General features: G+C 35.8%; 1 protein-coding gene across 1 annotated transcript in view; it reads right to left on the bottom strand.

Moving 5' to 3' along the window:
- LOC117794181 (b(0,+)-type amino acid transporter 1) overlaps positions 1 to 17,954 on the bottom strand; it is a 90,888-nt gene extending 72,934 nt beyond the window's left edge. The window contains exons 1-3 of the mRNA XM_034634700.1: positions 17,738 to 17,954; positions 17,169 to 17,340; positions 15,364 to 15,410 (exon numbers count right to left, since the gene is read on the bottom strand). Of these exons, the coding sequence (XP_034490591.1) occupies positions 15,364 to 15,410; positions 17,169 to 17,340; positions 17,738 to 17,810 (292 nt within the window). The 5' untranslated portion in view covers positions 17,811 to 17,954. The remainder of the gene's footprint in view (positions 1 to 15,363; positions 15,411 to 17,168; positions 17,341 to 17,737) is intronic.
- Between the last annotated feature and the right edge of the window lie 1,016 nt (positions 17,955 to 18,970).

Here is an 18,970-nt window from a genome sequence, read left to right as displayed (position 1 = left end):
CAAGCTGGAAAATGGCAATGAACGGGTATATTGGACCTCCGAAGACATTTCAGCAGGAATTTGTCTGCACGCTGCTGGACCTAGGGCTTATAGGCATCTCCTGAAGAAAGGATTTCCATTTCTCTGTGTGACAGCCCTGCATAGATGGGCGGCAACCGTAGAAATAAACCCTGGTCCGCTAAATTTTGTATTTGATCTTATGAAGACAGCAATTGACAGAGAAACTGAGGACAAACTGTGCGTGTTATATTTCGACGAGATGAAAGTTACTTTTGCATTTGAATACAATTACACTAAAAAAGCCGTAGAAGAGCCGAAAAACTATGTGCAAGTGGCAATGGCGCAGGGGTTGTGGAAATCGTGGAAGCAACCAATTTATTATGATTATGACAAGCCTATGACAATTGATACTCTGCACATGCTAATTAAAAAACTCTACTCGGTTGACTATCATGTTGTGGCAATGGTGTCTGATATGGGTCCTGGGAATTCAAAAGTATGGACTAAGCTTGGAATATCCGCAGGTAAGAAGTAACGAAACAATTTAGTTTCTGTATAAATAATGCATATATTTACTTTTTAGAAAAAAAATGGTTTGAGCATCCAGCTAATGCGGAGATGAAAGTCTTTGTATTTGCTGATGTTCCCCATCTAATAAAGTTAATTAGAAACCACTTCCTCGACTCTTGTCTTGTGGTCAACAACACAATAATAACGGCAAGAACAATTGTGCAAGCAAGGAATCACGCCTCTTCTTCTGATTTGTCCATATTATGGAAGTTAACGGAAGACCACTTAAATGTCAAGTCCATTGGGAGACAAAAAGTAAAATTGGCAACTCAACTGCCAGCAAATACCACAGCAAGTGCCATTCGTCGCTGTCATCATCGCGGATTGGAAATTTATAATGCCTGTGAAACAGCAGACTTCATCCAGCTGGCCAACGATTGGTTCGACATTTTTAATGTAAGACTTTCGACAGCTAACTCAATTCCGACCAAGCAGCCGTTCGGGAAAGCTTTAAGTGAGCAACGGAAGATTTTGAGTGAGATGACTGCTATCATGTCCACTTTGATAGTAGCGAGCTCCAAGTACCGACTTCCCTTTCAAAAGGGAGTGATTGTCAGCAATAATTCATTGGATGGTTTGTATAATTATGTAAGCACAAAATATGGCATGGATTACCTAATAACAAATAGGATATCGCAAGATCAATTAGAGCACCTTTTCGGCGCTATACGATCAAAGGGCGGATTACATGAACACCCAAGTCCAATGAAATTTAAGTATCGACTACGCAAGTATTTATTAGGTAATGGTTTGGGTACATTTACTTAATTTTAATTATATATTTAGCTACAGTTAACGTTTTTAGCAATTAGCGTTTCTATGTTTTCTACGTCCATGTCCTCGTGTTTGTTAAGTATGATTTGTGTTTTATGTTAGCTCTTAAAAACGATTTTATAATATAATCCATTTATATATGCACTCATAATTAGCAAGAAGCACTGAGATCCTAGGCAACAGATTTTTGCTTGATGATACTGATAAAGAAAATCAAGCATTAACCTATATTGATATGGTATCAGCTGGCGGCCTGACCAAGCCTTCAAATTTATTTGTTTCTAGGCTGAAAGGTTTAGAATCTGTTTTTAATATATTAAATGGGGAAACTTTGTCATATAGAAAGCTTCTTATAGATGACCTTGTTAAAAACGCAATGTACATAGAATTAAATAGTCAAATAAAATAATTTTATTTTAACCCTCTAGTGCCCAAGACCGCCTCTAGACGGGTAAGGTTAAAAACACCGTTATTTTATTCTTTTCATTCCTTTTGACTCGGGTTTGGGTTTTTTCTAATTCGGGAAAGTCCAAAAATTAAGTTCGTTGCGTTTGGAATACATACTAGAGCTTTCGCAAGCTGCTGTAGTCATTTGAAGCAGAAAATTTGTGCAACTCGGACGAAATAATTATTTTGTAAAAAGTGCAAAATATAAATATTTTTTTAAAAATATTATAAAAAGTTTGCTGCTGGAAACAAAAATTGTACCGTGTTCCTGATAGTCTCAAGGACTCAAAATACGATACCCACATTAAAAATAAGTTTTCGCTAGCTTTCTATTGCTTTTATAAGGTATCCCGTCTAGAGGCGGTCTTGAGACAATTCGGGAAAAAAAATTATAAGGTAAGTTTGAAAGTGGAACAACCTATGACATATTTAAGTACAAATAATTGCTTCAGTAGACATGGAACGAAGACAAGTGAATAAGCTATCAGCTCTTTCCGACGTGGAGATTGAAAAAATTTTAAATTTAATTGATTTTGACATTGATACGGACGGAGAAGTTCATGGAAAGGAAAATAAATCCACAGGGAAGAAAACTTTCCTTCCGATTAATGATGTACGTTATGATACCGTGGAGCATTTTCCAATGTTTTTATCACGCGCTGACAAAAAAACCTGTAAGCTTCCTGGTTGTACTTCCGTAACTCAAATTGTCTGCCGTAAATGTAATATAAACCTGTGCTTTTCCCAGAAAAAAGTCTGTTTCTATAATTTTCATAACAAATAAGTAATAAAACTTTTTGTACACAAATATTTGAAGCTTTGTGAATTTAAGTAACTTTAGTTTTAATTGTTATTTTATTTGTTTTTTGAGCCTTTCTTTATATTATTTATAATAAAACGTGTAAACAAAAGAATTTATTACCTAATTTTTTGTTGGCCTACCTTCCCAAAGCCGCCTCTAGGCGGTCCAAGGATATAGTCCTATAAAACTCGATCCGTGCAAAAGTAAAAGTTTTTCTAAAACAAACATTCACTTTTGATACATACTGAATCCAAAAATAATTTTTTTCTTGGAAAAGAAAATTTGGGCACTAGAGGGTTAAGATGCGTATAAAATTTAGAATAAAGCACTTAAATAAGAGAATGAAAATTCAAAAACAAAAACAACGTTTGTTGGGTAATAAGAAGTTCTTAAAAATTTTATTATAATAAATAAAAATTAGAAAAATATGTCATTGTTTTTTATTTTGATTTTCTTTATTTTACAGCGCTCAAAATTAAAATGAGTGAACAGTATAGAAAGCCAAACAAAACAACTTTTCTATATATCTATCTCTGTCGTCCCTCTCATGTCAAACTCTCTCAGTGCTGACAGCAAAATAGTGGCCCCGAAAGAGAGCGAAGCAACCACCTATTATAATTTCATCATGATCCAGGTGAGTTAGAAAAAGTGTTAGAACGCAATTTTGTTAGATTGGACTAAGCCTTTCGATCGGTATATATCTCGATCCGATCGGACTGTCGTAGCAAATTGTCAATATTAACTATATATATTGATAGTCGCCTTTCGCACCCTTTCGTCACTTGCGCGAACTGCCGTCCGCAGTGATAGATAACGTTGTTTAACAAGAAGAGAGTTTTATCTTCAAATATGTGAGTATAATGAATTGTTTTTATGAATTATGGGGAAAAACAGGGGGGGTGAAAAAAATTGGACACACTCGTTAATTACATCACACTCATGGTAGCTTGTCTGCCGAATTTGGTTGCTCTACCTCAATTCTGTGCGATATAGGCACAATTCACACTAAAATTTTAAGATAAAAGTTGCCCATCTTTAAAAAGTGTAACCCACAAGTAGGACGAATATGCAAAGACACATAAAAATTATGAGCGTATTTTTCAATTTTATTAATAAAAATTAATAATTTATATAACTTGGGCTGAAAAATTGTATCAGTTTTAGCTAATGTTCTTGAAATTTTGTCCTGGTTGAAAAACACAAGACGTCTTTGTTTTGTTTTCAAATGAATAACGGCCATTTTTAGCTTGACAGGCGTAAAATGTTTGAACAATTCCATATTTTCGCAGTCACCCGAGTTAAAAGCTGGCAGTGTTGAAAAACGACAATTTCTTGATCTGGCAACTCTGTGTTATCCGTTCTCCGAACAAACCAGCTAAAACACTGGCTGAATTTCTGTCGAGCTAATTTTTGACGCTGCATTACATTTTCTACTTCTTGCTCCAATTTGAACTGGTAAGGATGTATAAAACAAACTTAAAAGCATATTCTGTCAGTTTGCTTACGATGTCTCATAAAACAAACTTTGGTCAGGATATATAAGACCAAGTAAGATACATATTGTATCAGTTTGGTTATGATATCTCATTAAACAAAAAGTTTTTCATACTAACGCCCGATCGGTCCTATTACAGCTATATGATGTAGTTGTCCGATTTTAACGAACTTCGGTAAGGATGTATTAGACTAACTAAAATGCATATTCTATAAGTTTGGTTATGATATCTCATAAAACAAAAAAGTTTTTCATACTAAGACTTGATTTTCGGCAGATCGGTCCTATGAAAGCTATATGATATAGTAGTTCGATTTTGACCAAATTTGGTTGGGGTGTAACAGACCAACCCAAATATACAATCTGTGAGTTTGGTTATCTTTAGAAACAAAAAAGTCTTTCATACTAAAGGTTAAGTGAACCCGATTGTTCCTATGACAGCTATATGATATAGTAACGCGATTGTGACCTAATTTGGTCAGGTTGTAACAGCCTGTGAGTTTGGTTAAGATATCTTTAGAAACAAAGAAGTTTTCATACAATAACTATATTTAGACCCCGTACTTAAAAAAAACTACAGAGGTCTATTGGGTTTGTTTGAACGAATATTTGCGTATCAGGCAGAAAGAGGCGTGGCAGACCCTATAGAGTATATATATTCTTGATCAGCATCAATATCCAAGTCGGTATGGCAATGGACGTCTGTCTGTCTGCCTGTCCGTCTGTATGAGCGCCTAGATCTCAGAGACTATAAGAGCTAGAGCTGTAGGTTCCTCTATATTGCAAGCAGATCAAGTTTGCTTCAAAATTTGGCTTCGCCCCCTTTACCGCCTAAAAATCGACATAGAAAATTTCATATTCAAATGGTAAGAACAATTAAAAAGCTAGAGATTCCAGATTTTGCACAGACGAAGAGAAATGTGTCCTAGATAAATTTCATTCCGATCGGACAGTAAATAGCGAAGATATTAAAATAATAAATTTTGCTGTTTGATTCGATGATGGCGCGTTGGCAGTAATTATAACTTGAATAACTTGATAAAATAAAAAATTGTATTAACATATTATATTTCAAATAGGCGTCCAATCAGACGTGGGCTTCCGTGGCGCAGTGTACTCAGTCGCGGAGTCGGACAGTGCTCGTGGGTTCGACTCCTGCCTTGGGAGGTTGAACGCAGGAGTACAAGAGTGGCTCAACACGTTAAGCCTCTATCATTTTAAATTTTTGTTGCAATTTTGTTGCTGGTTCGATTCCCGGAAAATTCTATATAATTTTTATTTTTTAAAAAATTTACTGTGTAAATTTATGTTTTTAGTAAATTTATCTTTTTAATTCTTTGGATTCAATTATATTATTTAATTAAATTGTGGGCTTCAATTATGTTACTATATAAAGATATCAGAAATTTTTGCAATTGCTTTGCTTTTGACATTGTAACTTTATCATTAATGCAGGCAGATAGAAAAGTATGTAAATTTATTAGTTGAAATTCTTTCATATTTAAAAATAAAAATCGTCTAAAAACAAAACTAAACGGTCTGGCAATACTGGATATTTCAGCACAAAACTGCCTGGCAGCGCTGGATATTTCAGCAACGAAAAATAAAACAACTGTCTGGCAGCACTGGTTATTTGTGCAACGCAAAGCTGTCAGCTATACACTCTCAAGCTCTGGCTGCTACGCCTGCCTTGTTGCTGCTGTCCTCAGCAGTTGACAGTTAATATCTTCCAAACCTCTCAACCAAAATTAAGGTTTTATATACCAAAAAACGAAACTAATCTTCTACAACTAAAATTTAATAAAAATCGTTAGAGCCGTTTTGTCATAAATCGCCCAAATGTAAGCTAAAAAACTTAATTTATTATTTTTCAGCCCGGCGCTCATTGATATCACCAACTTGAAGAAATTTCATACAAGCCGCGGCCAGGCTAATGTTCATCATCATTTTAATAATCTTGAAATATTAATAAATAACAGGATTTACATTTACTTTGGTGGCAACCGGGGGGAAACACTTAAAACTTTACCTTAACATTGTAATGCACAACAAATACAACCTAAAAAAGACGCACTTCCTTAACAAAGATGTACACAAAACGCAGCACAAGTTAATTATATATTTATTTGTATAAATAAAGTATATACCATTATGTACAATATCCAATCCAATCGTTTTTGACATGGCAGTGTTTTATAATATACATTTTTTAACCCAATATATCAATTTATAAGCATTTTTTAATGAACAATTGCTTGAGTTTATAGATTTGGTAGAAGACTCCGATTATGTTGTCGACAACATTCAATCTAGAAGCCCAGACTATTCCAAAACCATTAGAAAATTTAAAAATTAATATTATTTTATTTATTTAATTAGATAATTCCGATGCATTTCTTCAAGTTTTAAGCCTCTCATTCAATGCTTCCCAAGACACTCAGGCAACAGTTTCACCTAAAGTGTTTGTCCTATACCCATCGATATAGAAGAACTATCCTCATCAACAACTGGATGCTTCAAGCCTTTATAAAGCATCCGATCAGGAAAGAGCTAAAGCACTGCATTATGGTAGGATGCAGAAGCTATATATAGAAATCAGTTACCTACAAATAAATGAGGCATCACTGCGAACGGCAGTTCGCGCTAGTTACATAAGCAGCACGAAGGTTGCGAAAGGCGACTAGCAAAATATACAGCTAATATTGACAATTGTCAATTGTCCGATCAGTTCAAGTTATATACCGATCAAAAGGTTTAGTCCAAACTAACAAAATGGCGTACTAAAACTTTTTTTAACTCACCTGGACTATGAGATAAGGGGGTGTAAGTGGGAGGGGAAAAATTCAAATGAATGCCGCTAATGGGGCGGTTGGAGCCATTCGTTAACATTTTTTATATTTTAAAAATTCTTATTAAGAATACGCGTCGATTGATACCTCGATCGCCCGAATCCGACAACTAGTTCAAAAGATAATTAAATGTTAAATTTTTAGTGGACTTCTTAAACACATGAAAAAATTGTTTGTCTGTTTGTTTGTTAGTCTGTTTGCATCAACCCGCTAAGAAAGCTTAGATGTAATGATGGGGACTTATTCCTTTTCGAAAATCTAGAAATGTTTGTTCTACGACTTTTTGAAAAAACCGCTAATTTAGCGGGAAAACGCTAAATCCCGCTAAAATTGAACTATACCCCACGATATTTTAACCAAGTTGATAGCAAATGCATTTAAATTAGTTTTATACATCCTGACCGAAGATGGTTCATATCGGACCACTATATCATATCAATCGGATCAATCGGGAATCAAGTTCTACTGTGAAAAACTTTTTTGTTTTATGAGAAATCTTAACCAAACTAATACAATATGCATTTAACTTGGTTTTATATATCCTTTCCAAAGTTGGTTCAAATCCAACCACTATATCATAAAGCTGTCATAGGACCGATCGGGCGAAAAAAGTAAGTACGGCGTCTCCGACAGTATGCTTGACTGTAGCAATGCGAGCGAAGCAAGCATGCTGTGGAGCCTTCTAGTTTTCTTTATAATTAAAAAATTTTTTTTTTTAAATATGATAGAAATTCAACAACTAAATTTATATAGTTTACTATTTGCCTGCATTAATGATATAGTTACAATGTCAAAGCAAAAGCAATTGCAAAAATTTCTGATATCCCACAAAAAATACTCTACACGAGGTAAAAGTCTAGTGACAATTTTGTTACGAACAACATTCAGTTTAATATAAAAAATTAAATAAAAATATAAATTAATAAAAAATAAAACGAAAATTGGCATTCGGCACTGCTCAAAAAGTAATTTTTATGTACAAAGAACCTGACCCTTTTGCGCACAGTGCACAATGTCAATTTTTTTTTTTTATTATTAATTTATATTATTGGACCACTATATCATATAGCTGTCATAAGACCGATCGGCCGAAAATCAAGTTTTAGTATAAAAATCTTTTGTCTTATGAGATATCGGCTTGTTGCCCAATCAAGTTGCCTTGCAGTTGATCTTGCTAGACCTTTCAGGGATCGTCTTGTAGCAGAACTCATGACCCTGATGTCTGAATCTATTGAAGATCCTCGCACAGTTTCGCAGTTGCAAAAATGCATTACAAAGGCAGGAACAGGTCTAGGAGACTTAGCCGGCTTTAAGAAACCATGGTATGATCCCATTGTGAAGCGGCGCGTAAGAAGTCTTTTGAACTGCTCAGATTGTAAAGCGGAATAATAAAAACCCCACGAAGATTGCATATCATCAAGCTACTGTATTCTACAGAATCCTTTGCCGGGGAAGCAAAAAAAGATTTTATATCCAATTGCAAATATCTATAAGGAACGTGACCGACAGTAAAACCTTATGGACACTGGCAAGAAGGATAAATGGGAACAATGCACAAAAACCCGTTCAGGTGGGACTGGAGGAAATGGCTACTTATTTCAAATCCTTTTTCTATGAAAGTGAGTGTACGATGCAGTTTGAGTAAGGCTTACCGCTTCTCGATCATAGCGAACTTGATGCCCATATAACGGAGAATGAGGTGAAACAGGCTATTTGCAAACGCAAGGATAAGAAGGCACCAGGAATCGACCGCATTCCGGCAGAGTTCCTAAAGAACGCGACCCCATGCTTTGTGGAAGAACTTACCAAAGCATACAACCGGGCTTTTGACCTTGGCGAAACACCAGAATCCTGCAAGAAAAATATTATATTCCCCATATACAAAGCAGGAGACCCCACGCAGCTCATAATTATCGTGGAAAATCATTTCAAAACGTTATGGCCAAGGTGTTCTCATCAGTGCTTCTGCAACGACTTACCACTTGGGTAAACGCCAACTCGTTACTCAGTGAGTTCCAAGGGGGATTTCGGAAGGGATACTCTACAATTGATAGCATCTTCACACTGACTAGCATAGCAAAATTCTACCTAAAGTAGAAAAGATAGCTGGATATGTTCTTTGTCGATTTCTGAGCTGCGCTTTACACGATTAACACGAGGGCCCCACTATATAAGCTTAGTAATTTGGAAGTATCGACAAAATTAATAAATGTTATTCAATGTACATAAAGCAAAATAAAACAAACTCCAAACGAGTGACGGACAAGGCTCGGAATGTTTCGACACAAACAGAGGTTACGTTATGAGCCCGTTGCTCTTTGCGTTATTTTTTGATGATTTGCAAAATCACCTGTCTCGAGGCATAAAAATGGGTAGAGTACGCTGCAATACATTAATGTATGCAGATGATATGGTGTTGCTAGCAGAAAGCCCCCATGAACTTCAACAAATGATAAATCAGGCATCAAGGTACTGCAACCAATGGAGCCTGGAAATCAATGAAAATGTCCAAGGTAATGATCATACGAGATGGCCGAGGTAGAAAGTCCAGTGACGAAATATGGTTCCTGGATGGTGTTGAGCTTCAGGAAGTGAAAGAGTACAAGTACCTGGGAGTCATTGTGACTCCTAATATGCGCTTTGACAGTCATATTAGCTTTTGCTAAAGGATGCAATGATAGCCCTTAACAGCACATGGAGGAACTTTATGAGCAACAAAGAGATACCAACCGCTGCTACATACCAACTGCTATATAAGCGCTTGGAATACGATCTAGGCAACACCAACTACTTCAAGGAGATGTTCTGGACCAGAACAATAAGCTTACTATTTCGGGTCAGAACCGAAATGCTCGCATTGGGATATAGACCTGGTGTCACAGACGATCCTTGCAGTCTATGCAATCTACGGGCACATAGTCGCCAAATGCCTTATACTGTCTGAAATCCGAGCTAGCCACTTTTTGTTACATTATTGTTACTATATTTTTTTTTTATCAAAAATCGAAAATCTTGTTTTATATGGATAATATGTGTGCAAAATTTCAAGTGCATAGCTTTAATGTTAGAGTTTTTGCCAATATGTCGAATCTTTGGCCCAGAGCCGACTGGAAAGGGGGTGGCCAATTTTAAATTTTATTTTAGTCTAACTAACGTGCACAAAAAATTTCAAATCTCTAGCTTTATATTTAGAGTTTATGCCGCCTAAATCGAGCAAGGGGGCTCCACACCTGCTCGCTTCGCTCGCCTACCCCCGGCTCGCTTTGCTCGCGGTGAGTTGCGGCTACAGTCAATCACGCTCGCCAGTAGGATACCCTGAGTTCTTGTACTCTTTTATAAAAGTTAATTTTCGACCAATTCTTCCTATGGCAATTGTATGATATATGGAACCAAATTTGGTCAGAATGTAAAAAACCAACTTAAATGCAAATTCTAACAGTTTGGATAAGATATCCCATAAAACAAAAAACTTTTTCATACTAAAAGTTGTTTTTGACCGATCGGTCCTATGACAGCTATATGATATAGTCGACCGATTGGAACGAACTTCGGCCAGGATGGACAAAACCAAGTTAAATGCATATTCGGTAAATGTCTATAATGCGGTTCTCATCTCAAAAAAAAAAAAACCCCAAATAGGCGGTGGCTTATGATGAATTTACCAGTAAAAATTAGATTGGTGTCTTTTTGGTGTATTTTTAAGAAATCTTTGAAATTTTCATACAGAATTAAATTTTGCATGGTTGTATTGTGCAATTTGTCACTACTTTGTCCGTTTACCAACATTACTTTTGTAAGCAAATCTGGGAAGGTACCTAATTATGACGCGCCCGATTTATAGCCGTTTTTCAACACTATATGTAAAGGAATCGTGCAGAAAGCATTAACTCTAATAAAATGTCGTGCACAGGTTGTGATGTTACTGCGAGAGAGTTTCTTAGACTCAGTGAAAGTGACTGTGTTTGACTTCTTGCGGAGTCACAACGTAATACTCAGTGAAAAGATTTGCCCGAAGTGTGGTGCGGTGTGCCGATTGGCTTCACGTGACGGAACGTCGTTTTTCTTTAGCTGCCGTGCGTACGTTACTCAGCAAGCGAAAAGCAAGAAGAAAAAGCTTAAAGTTCAGTTCGGTATCAAAGATGAGCATCGGTGATATCTGCTCCTTCGTTGTTTGGGACGCTGTTCGCACGAAAAGCGAAACAGAATTCTTGGGAACATAAATGCGATGGAGCCGTCAGTCTGTTTTAGACTTTAGGAGCTTCTTGAGAGAAGTTTACATCGATTGGAGCATTTCTAATAGTCGTCCTACCACCGGAGGCCCGGGAAAAAAAATAGAGATAGATGAAGCAAAGCCGATGGGACTACCATCATATCCGACTGCTGGCAAGCATACAACTGTTTGGAAGATGAAGGATATAAACACCAAACAGTTAACCACTCCAAGAATTTTGGGGACCCAGGAACCCGTGCTCATACACAAAACATTGAGCGACTGTGGCGAGACAGGAGAGGCGACATCCCCCATATGGACGGTAGAAGGCCCACTATCTCGGATACCTGGCCAAGTTTAAGTTCCAGAAGAAGTTCAAAAATGTCACGGATAGGATCCATGAGGTCTTTATGGCCATTGGAAAGCTTTACAACCCTTCCAATGAGTTTGCTATAAATGAAGATGTCCATATTGATGAGGTGAGATATTAAGGCGGAAAAGAAAACCGCCGCAGGCAAAAAAAAAAAAATAAATAAAAAAAGGGCGACGATGATGACGTAGATGCTGCAGATGCCTAAGAAGCCACCCAAGAAAGATGATGATGACGCAGAAGCTGCAGATGCCTAAGAAGCCACATGCTTCGACCATCAAGGAGAGCAACTATATTTTAAAAAGAATTATGCGGTCCATTAATTTCATTTTAGTTTATTTCAGTGAAGACGATAAGTCCCTGATGACCCTGATGACTATGATGGCCAGCATCTAGTGGCCCTTTTCAGGGCCAGCAATTAGTGTTCAAAGAGATGAAATATTTTTCAATCACTGCGGACGGCAGTTCGCGTTAGTGACGAAAGCACCACGAAGGGTGCGAAAGGCGACTTACTATATATACAGCTAAGTTGGAAAATTTGCTACGACTGTCCGATCAGATCGAGCAATATACCGATCGAAAGGTTTAGTCTTAACTTACAAAATGGCATACTGAATTTTTCTAACCAACTTGGGTCATGAAAAACGGTGGTGTAAGGGGAGGGGAAAAATTTAAATGATTGCAGCTAATGGGGCTGTTGGGGTCTTTTGGTAAAATATTTTATTTTTTAAAAATTCTACTTAAAAATACGCGTCGATACCTCAATCACCCAAATCCGATAACTGGTTCAAAAGATAAATAAATTTGAAAACTTTACTGGACTTCTCAAAATGAAATGAAAATTCAGTTTGTTTGTCTGTTTGTTTGTTTGCATCAAAGCGCTAAAGAAGCTTAAATGTAATGATGGGGATATATTTCTTTTCGAAAATCTAGAAATGTTTGTTTTACGACTTTTTGAAAAAAAGCTAGTTTAGCGGGAAAACGCTAAATCCCGCTAAAATTGAAACCTCAACAGCTTACATTTTGGCGATGTTGTTAATATGTTGTTATACGTACAATTTCGCGTTTTTTTTTGTATATGAAACATAAATTTTGGTTGAGGGGTTTGGAAGATATTACCTGTTAAGTGAAAATACATTTTTCTATCGGTCGAAAATCACGTCTTAGTACGTAAAACATTTTGGTTTTATGAGACATCTCAACCAAACTGATACAATATGCATTTAACTTGGTTTTATATATCCTGACCAAAGTTGGTTCAAATCGGACCACTATATCATATAGCTGTCATAGGACCGATCGGTCCAATATTAAGTCTTAGTATGAAAAACTTTTTTGTTTTATGAGATATCGTAACCAAACTAATAGAATATGCATTTAAGTAAGACTTATACATCCTGACCAAAGTTGGTTCTAATCGAACCACTATATCATATAGCTGTCATAGGACCGATCGGGCGAAATCCAAGTCTTAGTATGAACAATTTTTTTTTGTGTGACAACTCAGTAGAGTATTTACTCCGACAGTAGAGTATGCTCGGCTGTAGCAACGCGAGCAAAGCGAGCAGGGGGCGAAGCCCCCTAGTTTTTCTTTATTATTAAAGAAACCAATATTTTAAATATAAAATACGTTCAATATCTAAATTTATATATTTTACTATTTGCCTGCATTAATGATAAAGGTACAATGTCAAAAGAAAAAGCAATTGCAAAAATTTCTGATATCCCACAAAAAAAACCTCTACACGAGGTAAAAGACTAGTGACGAAAGCAATTTCTAGCCCCAAAATTTCTGATATCCAATTTTGTGACGAACAAAATTCAGTTTAATCTAAAAATTTTAAATAAAAATATAAATTAATAAAAAAAAAAGCGAAAATTGGCATTCGGCACTGCGCAAAAAGTAATTTTTATGTACAAAGAAGCTCACCCTTTTTACTCACAGTGCACAATGCCAATTTTCGCTTTTTATTTATTTATTTTATATTTTCATTTAAAATTTTTAGATTAAACTGAATTTTGTTCGTCACAAAATTGGATATCAGAAGCTTTGGGGCTAGAAATTGCTTTAACTTTGGGATTTAAAGTTACAGCATTAAACACCAGTACGAAGTAGTGTTGGAAAACGGCTAAAAATTGGGCGCGTCAGAATTAGGTACTTACCCAGATTTGCTTACAGAAGTAGTGTTGGTAAACGGACAAAGTAGTGATAAATTGCACAATACAACAATGCAAAATTAAATTTTGTATGCAAATTTCAAATTTTTTAAAAATAAACCAAGTGAGACCTCAAACAAATTTTTACTGGTAAATTCATCATAAATCACCGCCTATTTGGGGGGTTTTTTTTTTTTGAGATAAGAACCGCATTATAGACAATTACCGCATATTCTATCAGTTTGGTTAAGATATTTAAAAAAACAAAAAACGATTTCATACTTAGACTTAGTTTTTGATTCAGCGTCACTATTGCAGCTATATTATATAGTGAACCGACTTTAACCAAACTTGGTCAGGATAGAAGCTAAATTAGACTACAATTTCGTTGTTCGAATTTTATTTATCAATTGAAGTAAACTATAGCAGCTTTCGATTGCGAGAGCTAGTATCGGTAACAAGAAGTAATTGTAATGAATGAAATTCAGAACAGCTCGGCTTAGACATTGCTGCTCGATTTTGTTTTCTATGCAGTATTTTATAGATGTTTATAAAAAAAATCTTTTAAAATATACTTCAACTTAAAACAGTTGAAGAAAAAAATGTTAAACGATTCTAAAAATGTTCAAGGTTAATTGAATTTTCAATTTATTGTTTTAGAGAATTATTTTAATGCTTCTTGTAGCCTTTATATTTGATTCCGCTCGCTCAACAGCACACGTTTTGAACACGACAGTTCTTGTCGATTTGCGGAATTCGGAACAGCAATCAACTCGATTTGCGGCAATTCAACTCGTTTTCGGAATTCGGAACAGGCCCGATTAGTGAAAACTGGAACAGGCCTGATAATCATAGCTTCCCGCAAAAGATCTTTATTTGGCTGGAAGATCGACGTGTTAAACACGAAATTAGCCCAAAAATGCCCGTGCACATCTCTAATAGTTATATAATTTGTTGGCGATTAATAGTACAGCTCTCTTTCGTCATAATATTAACTTGTAATTTTTTTAATTTTAATGTTTAACTAATTGCTGTTAACAAACGCTAGTTCGGAACGCAACAAAAATATCAAAACGGTAAAAAATCAATTTCTAACACATAATGTTATTACTTGATTTAAACTAACATAGTATACATACATTAGTTTTTGCACTGTAGCTTAAAAGCGAAAAACGGTTTCTTTAAATCGGACTCGCTCGGCTGCAGTTTTCCGGGTAATATTTAGTTGTATACATTGAAGACTATCAATTTATCTTAAAAAAAAAGAACCTCCCTACGAGGTAAAAGTCTAGTGACGAAAGTCTTTCCATTGCAAAAGACCAACTTAAATGCATATTCTGTCAGATTGGGAAATCTCAAAAAATAAAAAAGTTTTTCGTACTAAAACAAGATTTTCGACCGACCGATCCTATGGCAGCTGTATGCTATAGTGGACCGATTTGAACCAATTTTGGTCAGGATGTATAAGACTGACTTAAATGCTTTATCTGTCAGATTGGTTGAGATATCTCCAAAACGTGAATTTTGACCAATGCAAAAATGTATATATTGAGGTTATATCTTCCCCTTAGCCAAAAATTAACGTATTTACACATACAAATTTAAATTTGCACAAATCATCAATACAAAAAACTTTATATATTGAGCACTCTATGGGCGAAAAAAATACTTCAGAATGAATTTACTTACCTATCATGGTTCCGACAATTAAAGCCACCCCACTGAAGAGGCCCAGCCTGTAGAATAGAAAATTTAGATACAAATAAAATATCGATAACAATGCTTTAAATTTAATCATAACTCTAATACTTGTGTACCAGGGAATGTCAAAAATCACATTTTTCTTGATTTCATTGTATTTAAAAATATCTTAGAACTTAAAAATATCGGGACAGGGTGGCTATAAATAACAGTCGCAAATAAATGTTCTGTCACCTTCAGATGTGTATACAAACAGTCTTCTACGTGAAGTCACGTCAAGCTTAGTTCAGTTTGAGTCGGCTGATCAAACATGTTTTTTTTACATTCAATCACTCAATAACAAGCGTGTATTACGCTTCAGTATAAGTTTCCCATCAAACATGTGATTTTCTCATGTTTGAGCAAACGAGCGATGACGTAGAATATGAAATTGCATTGCGTTTTCTATTATCAACATTTTTTTATAGTTAATATGAACCAAAAAAAAAACCTATTTACGAGGTAGAAGTCTAGTGACGAAAGTCTTGACGCCTCAAAGTATCTAATATCCAATTTTTTGACGAACGAAATTCACTCCAATATGTAAATTATCTAAAAAATAGGGGGCCGGTGCTACAGTCGAGCAAACTCGACTGTCGGAGACTTCGTACTTACTAATACAAAAAACTAAGAATGCTAAAAATTAAAAAGTATTTAGTTTTATTAAATGGATATGAGTTTAGTTACGATATCTCAACAAAACAAAAAAGTTTTTCATACGAAGACTTGATTTTCGCCCGATCGGTCCTTTGACAGCTATACGATATAGTGGTCCGATTTGATTTGAACCAACTTCGGTAAGGATGTACAAGAATAACTTAAATGCATATTCTATATTGGTTATGATAACTCATAAAACAAAAAAGTTTTTCATACTAAAACTTGATTTTCGACCGATTGTTCCTATGGCCGCTATATAATCGAAAAAAGAAACAAGCCTGATCTGCCTGCAATATAGACGAGTCTACATACCAAGTTCGGTGTCACAAGCATTTAAATTGTTCTTATAATTTGGATATGAAATTTTCTATGTCGATTTTTATGCGGTAAAGAAGGCGTGGCTAAATTCTGAAACAAATTTGATCTGCTTGCAATATAGAAGAACCTACACACCAAGTTTGATGTCTCTAGCTCTTATAGTCTCTAAGATCTAGGTGTTCATACAGACGGACGGACAGGCGGACAATACTATATCGACTCGGCTTTTGATGCTGATCAAGAATGTATATACTTTATAGGGTCTGCCACGCCTCCTTCTTACTGTTACGCACATATTCGTTAAAACAAACCTAAATGACCCCTGTTCGGGGTCTAAAAACATGTACACCATAGAAAAAAAAATGTTTTGTGTCATATGGGGCCCATATTTATAAAAAAAAAGTTGGTTTGAACCCAGTTGCTCAAAAAATTTTGTTGCCTAGTGTTACCGTCCCTGGATTGAGCTTAAAAGTATATTTAAGAAGGTAAGGAAGGAAGGTATGCTCATGAAGTGTGTGTGTGCAGCCGTGAGAAATTAGCACCGCAGGGAACAATTTTTGTCTACGGTCTACCATTTACATATCCCAACCCCTCTAAAAAAAAGGCAATTTTGTATGTAAACTTCAAAGATTTGTTTAAAAAAAAACATAGATGAGTCCTCAATCCTTATATTGGTATATTTCTCTGCATACGACTCAAAGTTACCATTATTGAATGATTTTTCATTAATTAAAACAAGAATAACCATTATTTACAGTCCCTGCTTTTCGTCCTACCTTCTCTCGAGGTGAACAGTGTCGTTCTGCGTTGAGCCATTCCTCTCCATCGACTTCCGCATCCGCCCGGTCCCTGATGAGTCGGTCTCTGTCGCTTCGGGCCTTTCTGCCCCAAAAGTCCCATTGGCACACATTGACCCGTTGCGCGTTGCTTTTGTTGGCACATTATGTCCTACATGACACATAGAAAATCACAAAACAAAATAATGACACTGGTTAATAAATAGACAAGAAAAAAAAAAAAAATTAAAAAACGGTCAGGAGCCTATTATAAAAACTCATACAGTCTCTGAGATTGACGGAATGGGTATCGATATCAGCACTCGCACTAAAAATGTGTTTTGATAAACAATTTGATGCATACTGTATGTAAATACGTAAGTATGTTTGCATATAGACAACACGATGTGGCTATTTTCGACACAAGTTTTATATACATGTATACATATTTATATATGTATTTACAGGCAAACGTGTGTACATATTGAATGTCCACTTCAGATCCCCCTTGTATAATGAAATGTTATAAGAATTAGGCGATACACCTACACATTCTGCCACCCACCCACCTCTATTATCTGCTGAATTATTTTTACATGCGTTTTTTTGCAAGCAAAATAATTGTGATATTTTATCGCGCATGGCATGGACGGATAATGAATAGTCAAAATTATTTCGCAGTAAATTTCAGCTCCCACCGAAGAAAATACCGAACGAATTCAGATACCGAACGAATTCAAATATCGAACGAATCAGAATGTGATGCGAATGCTCGTGCTAATCGTTGGCAACTGTTCAACAGTGAGCAGGCGCCTCAACAAATGCCGTTGATAAGCTAGCGACGAGTTTTGTGTTGCGTCGGGAGCCGATGTAGTCACAGTCATCGGGCAGCTGTTCTCTCGTGTGCGCAGTTCAACTCTCACAGCTGTCGCTTTGCTCTCTCTTATATCCTCCCCGGGTATGCATTCGTGACATGAACACAGTCTATCATCTTGTATCTTGTCCTCTTTCGTTCATTTATTAAATTTGTTTGAACAAAATAAGAGATATGTGTGCTTTTTTCGGCTTTGCTTGCGTTTGTCGTTTGCCTTTGCAACTTGCTATCGAACTTGTGGCTCTGTTTGTCCCTGAGATACGTACATGTTGCTACTATTTACAGTGACTCAGAGCTTACTTGACTCACTATATTTTTAGCTATGTTTTGTTTTTATTTTTGAAATCAGATATAATTATAATATTATATATATAGTTATAAAAAAAAGGGGCAAATATTTTGGTTATGTCTAAATGTGTGCTTTCAATATTTGATGTCTCTTTCCCATTAAAAGATCAATTCATTTACAAATTTGTAATATGTTAGAGTAATGGGTCAAACAAGCTGGGAGCCACTGTGCATGATAAGCGAAGGGAAGGTGAATAAAAATCTTCTAATACTTATATATGTATTCTGTATCTGCTCTTGGCTTCTATTTTTAAAAAGCGGGCGAATACGTATGTTCACAAATATTTAGAACTTACTTTGTAGACGTTATTTGTCTGCCGTCTTTAACGTCAGAGAGTCTGTAGCTGTTTTCTTCGACGTTAAGTCAGTTAACGCCGTGTATATACAAGTTTGAAAGCGGACCAAAGGCGTACCCGACTTCATTTAAAAATTTATATTATATATATAATTTCTAAACACACTGCATGCTATCAGTTAAGGATTGTACGCTTAAGCCTGTGAGCCTAATTCCCACGAAAGCAATTTCTAGCCCCAAAATTTCTGATATCCAATTTTGTGACGAACAAAATTAAGTTTAATA

This window comes from Drosophila innubila, chromosome X (assembly GCF_004354385.1).
Source record: "Drosophila innubila isolate TH190305 chromosome X, UK_Dinn_1.0, whole genome shotgun sequence".
Classification (NCBI taxonomy): Eukaryota; Metazoa; Arthropoda; class Insecta; order Diptera; family Drosophilidae; genus Drosophila; species Drosophila innubila.
This window is presented reverse-complemented; position numbering and strand designations above follow the sequence as displayed.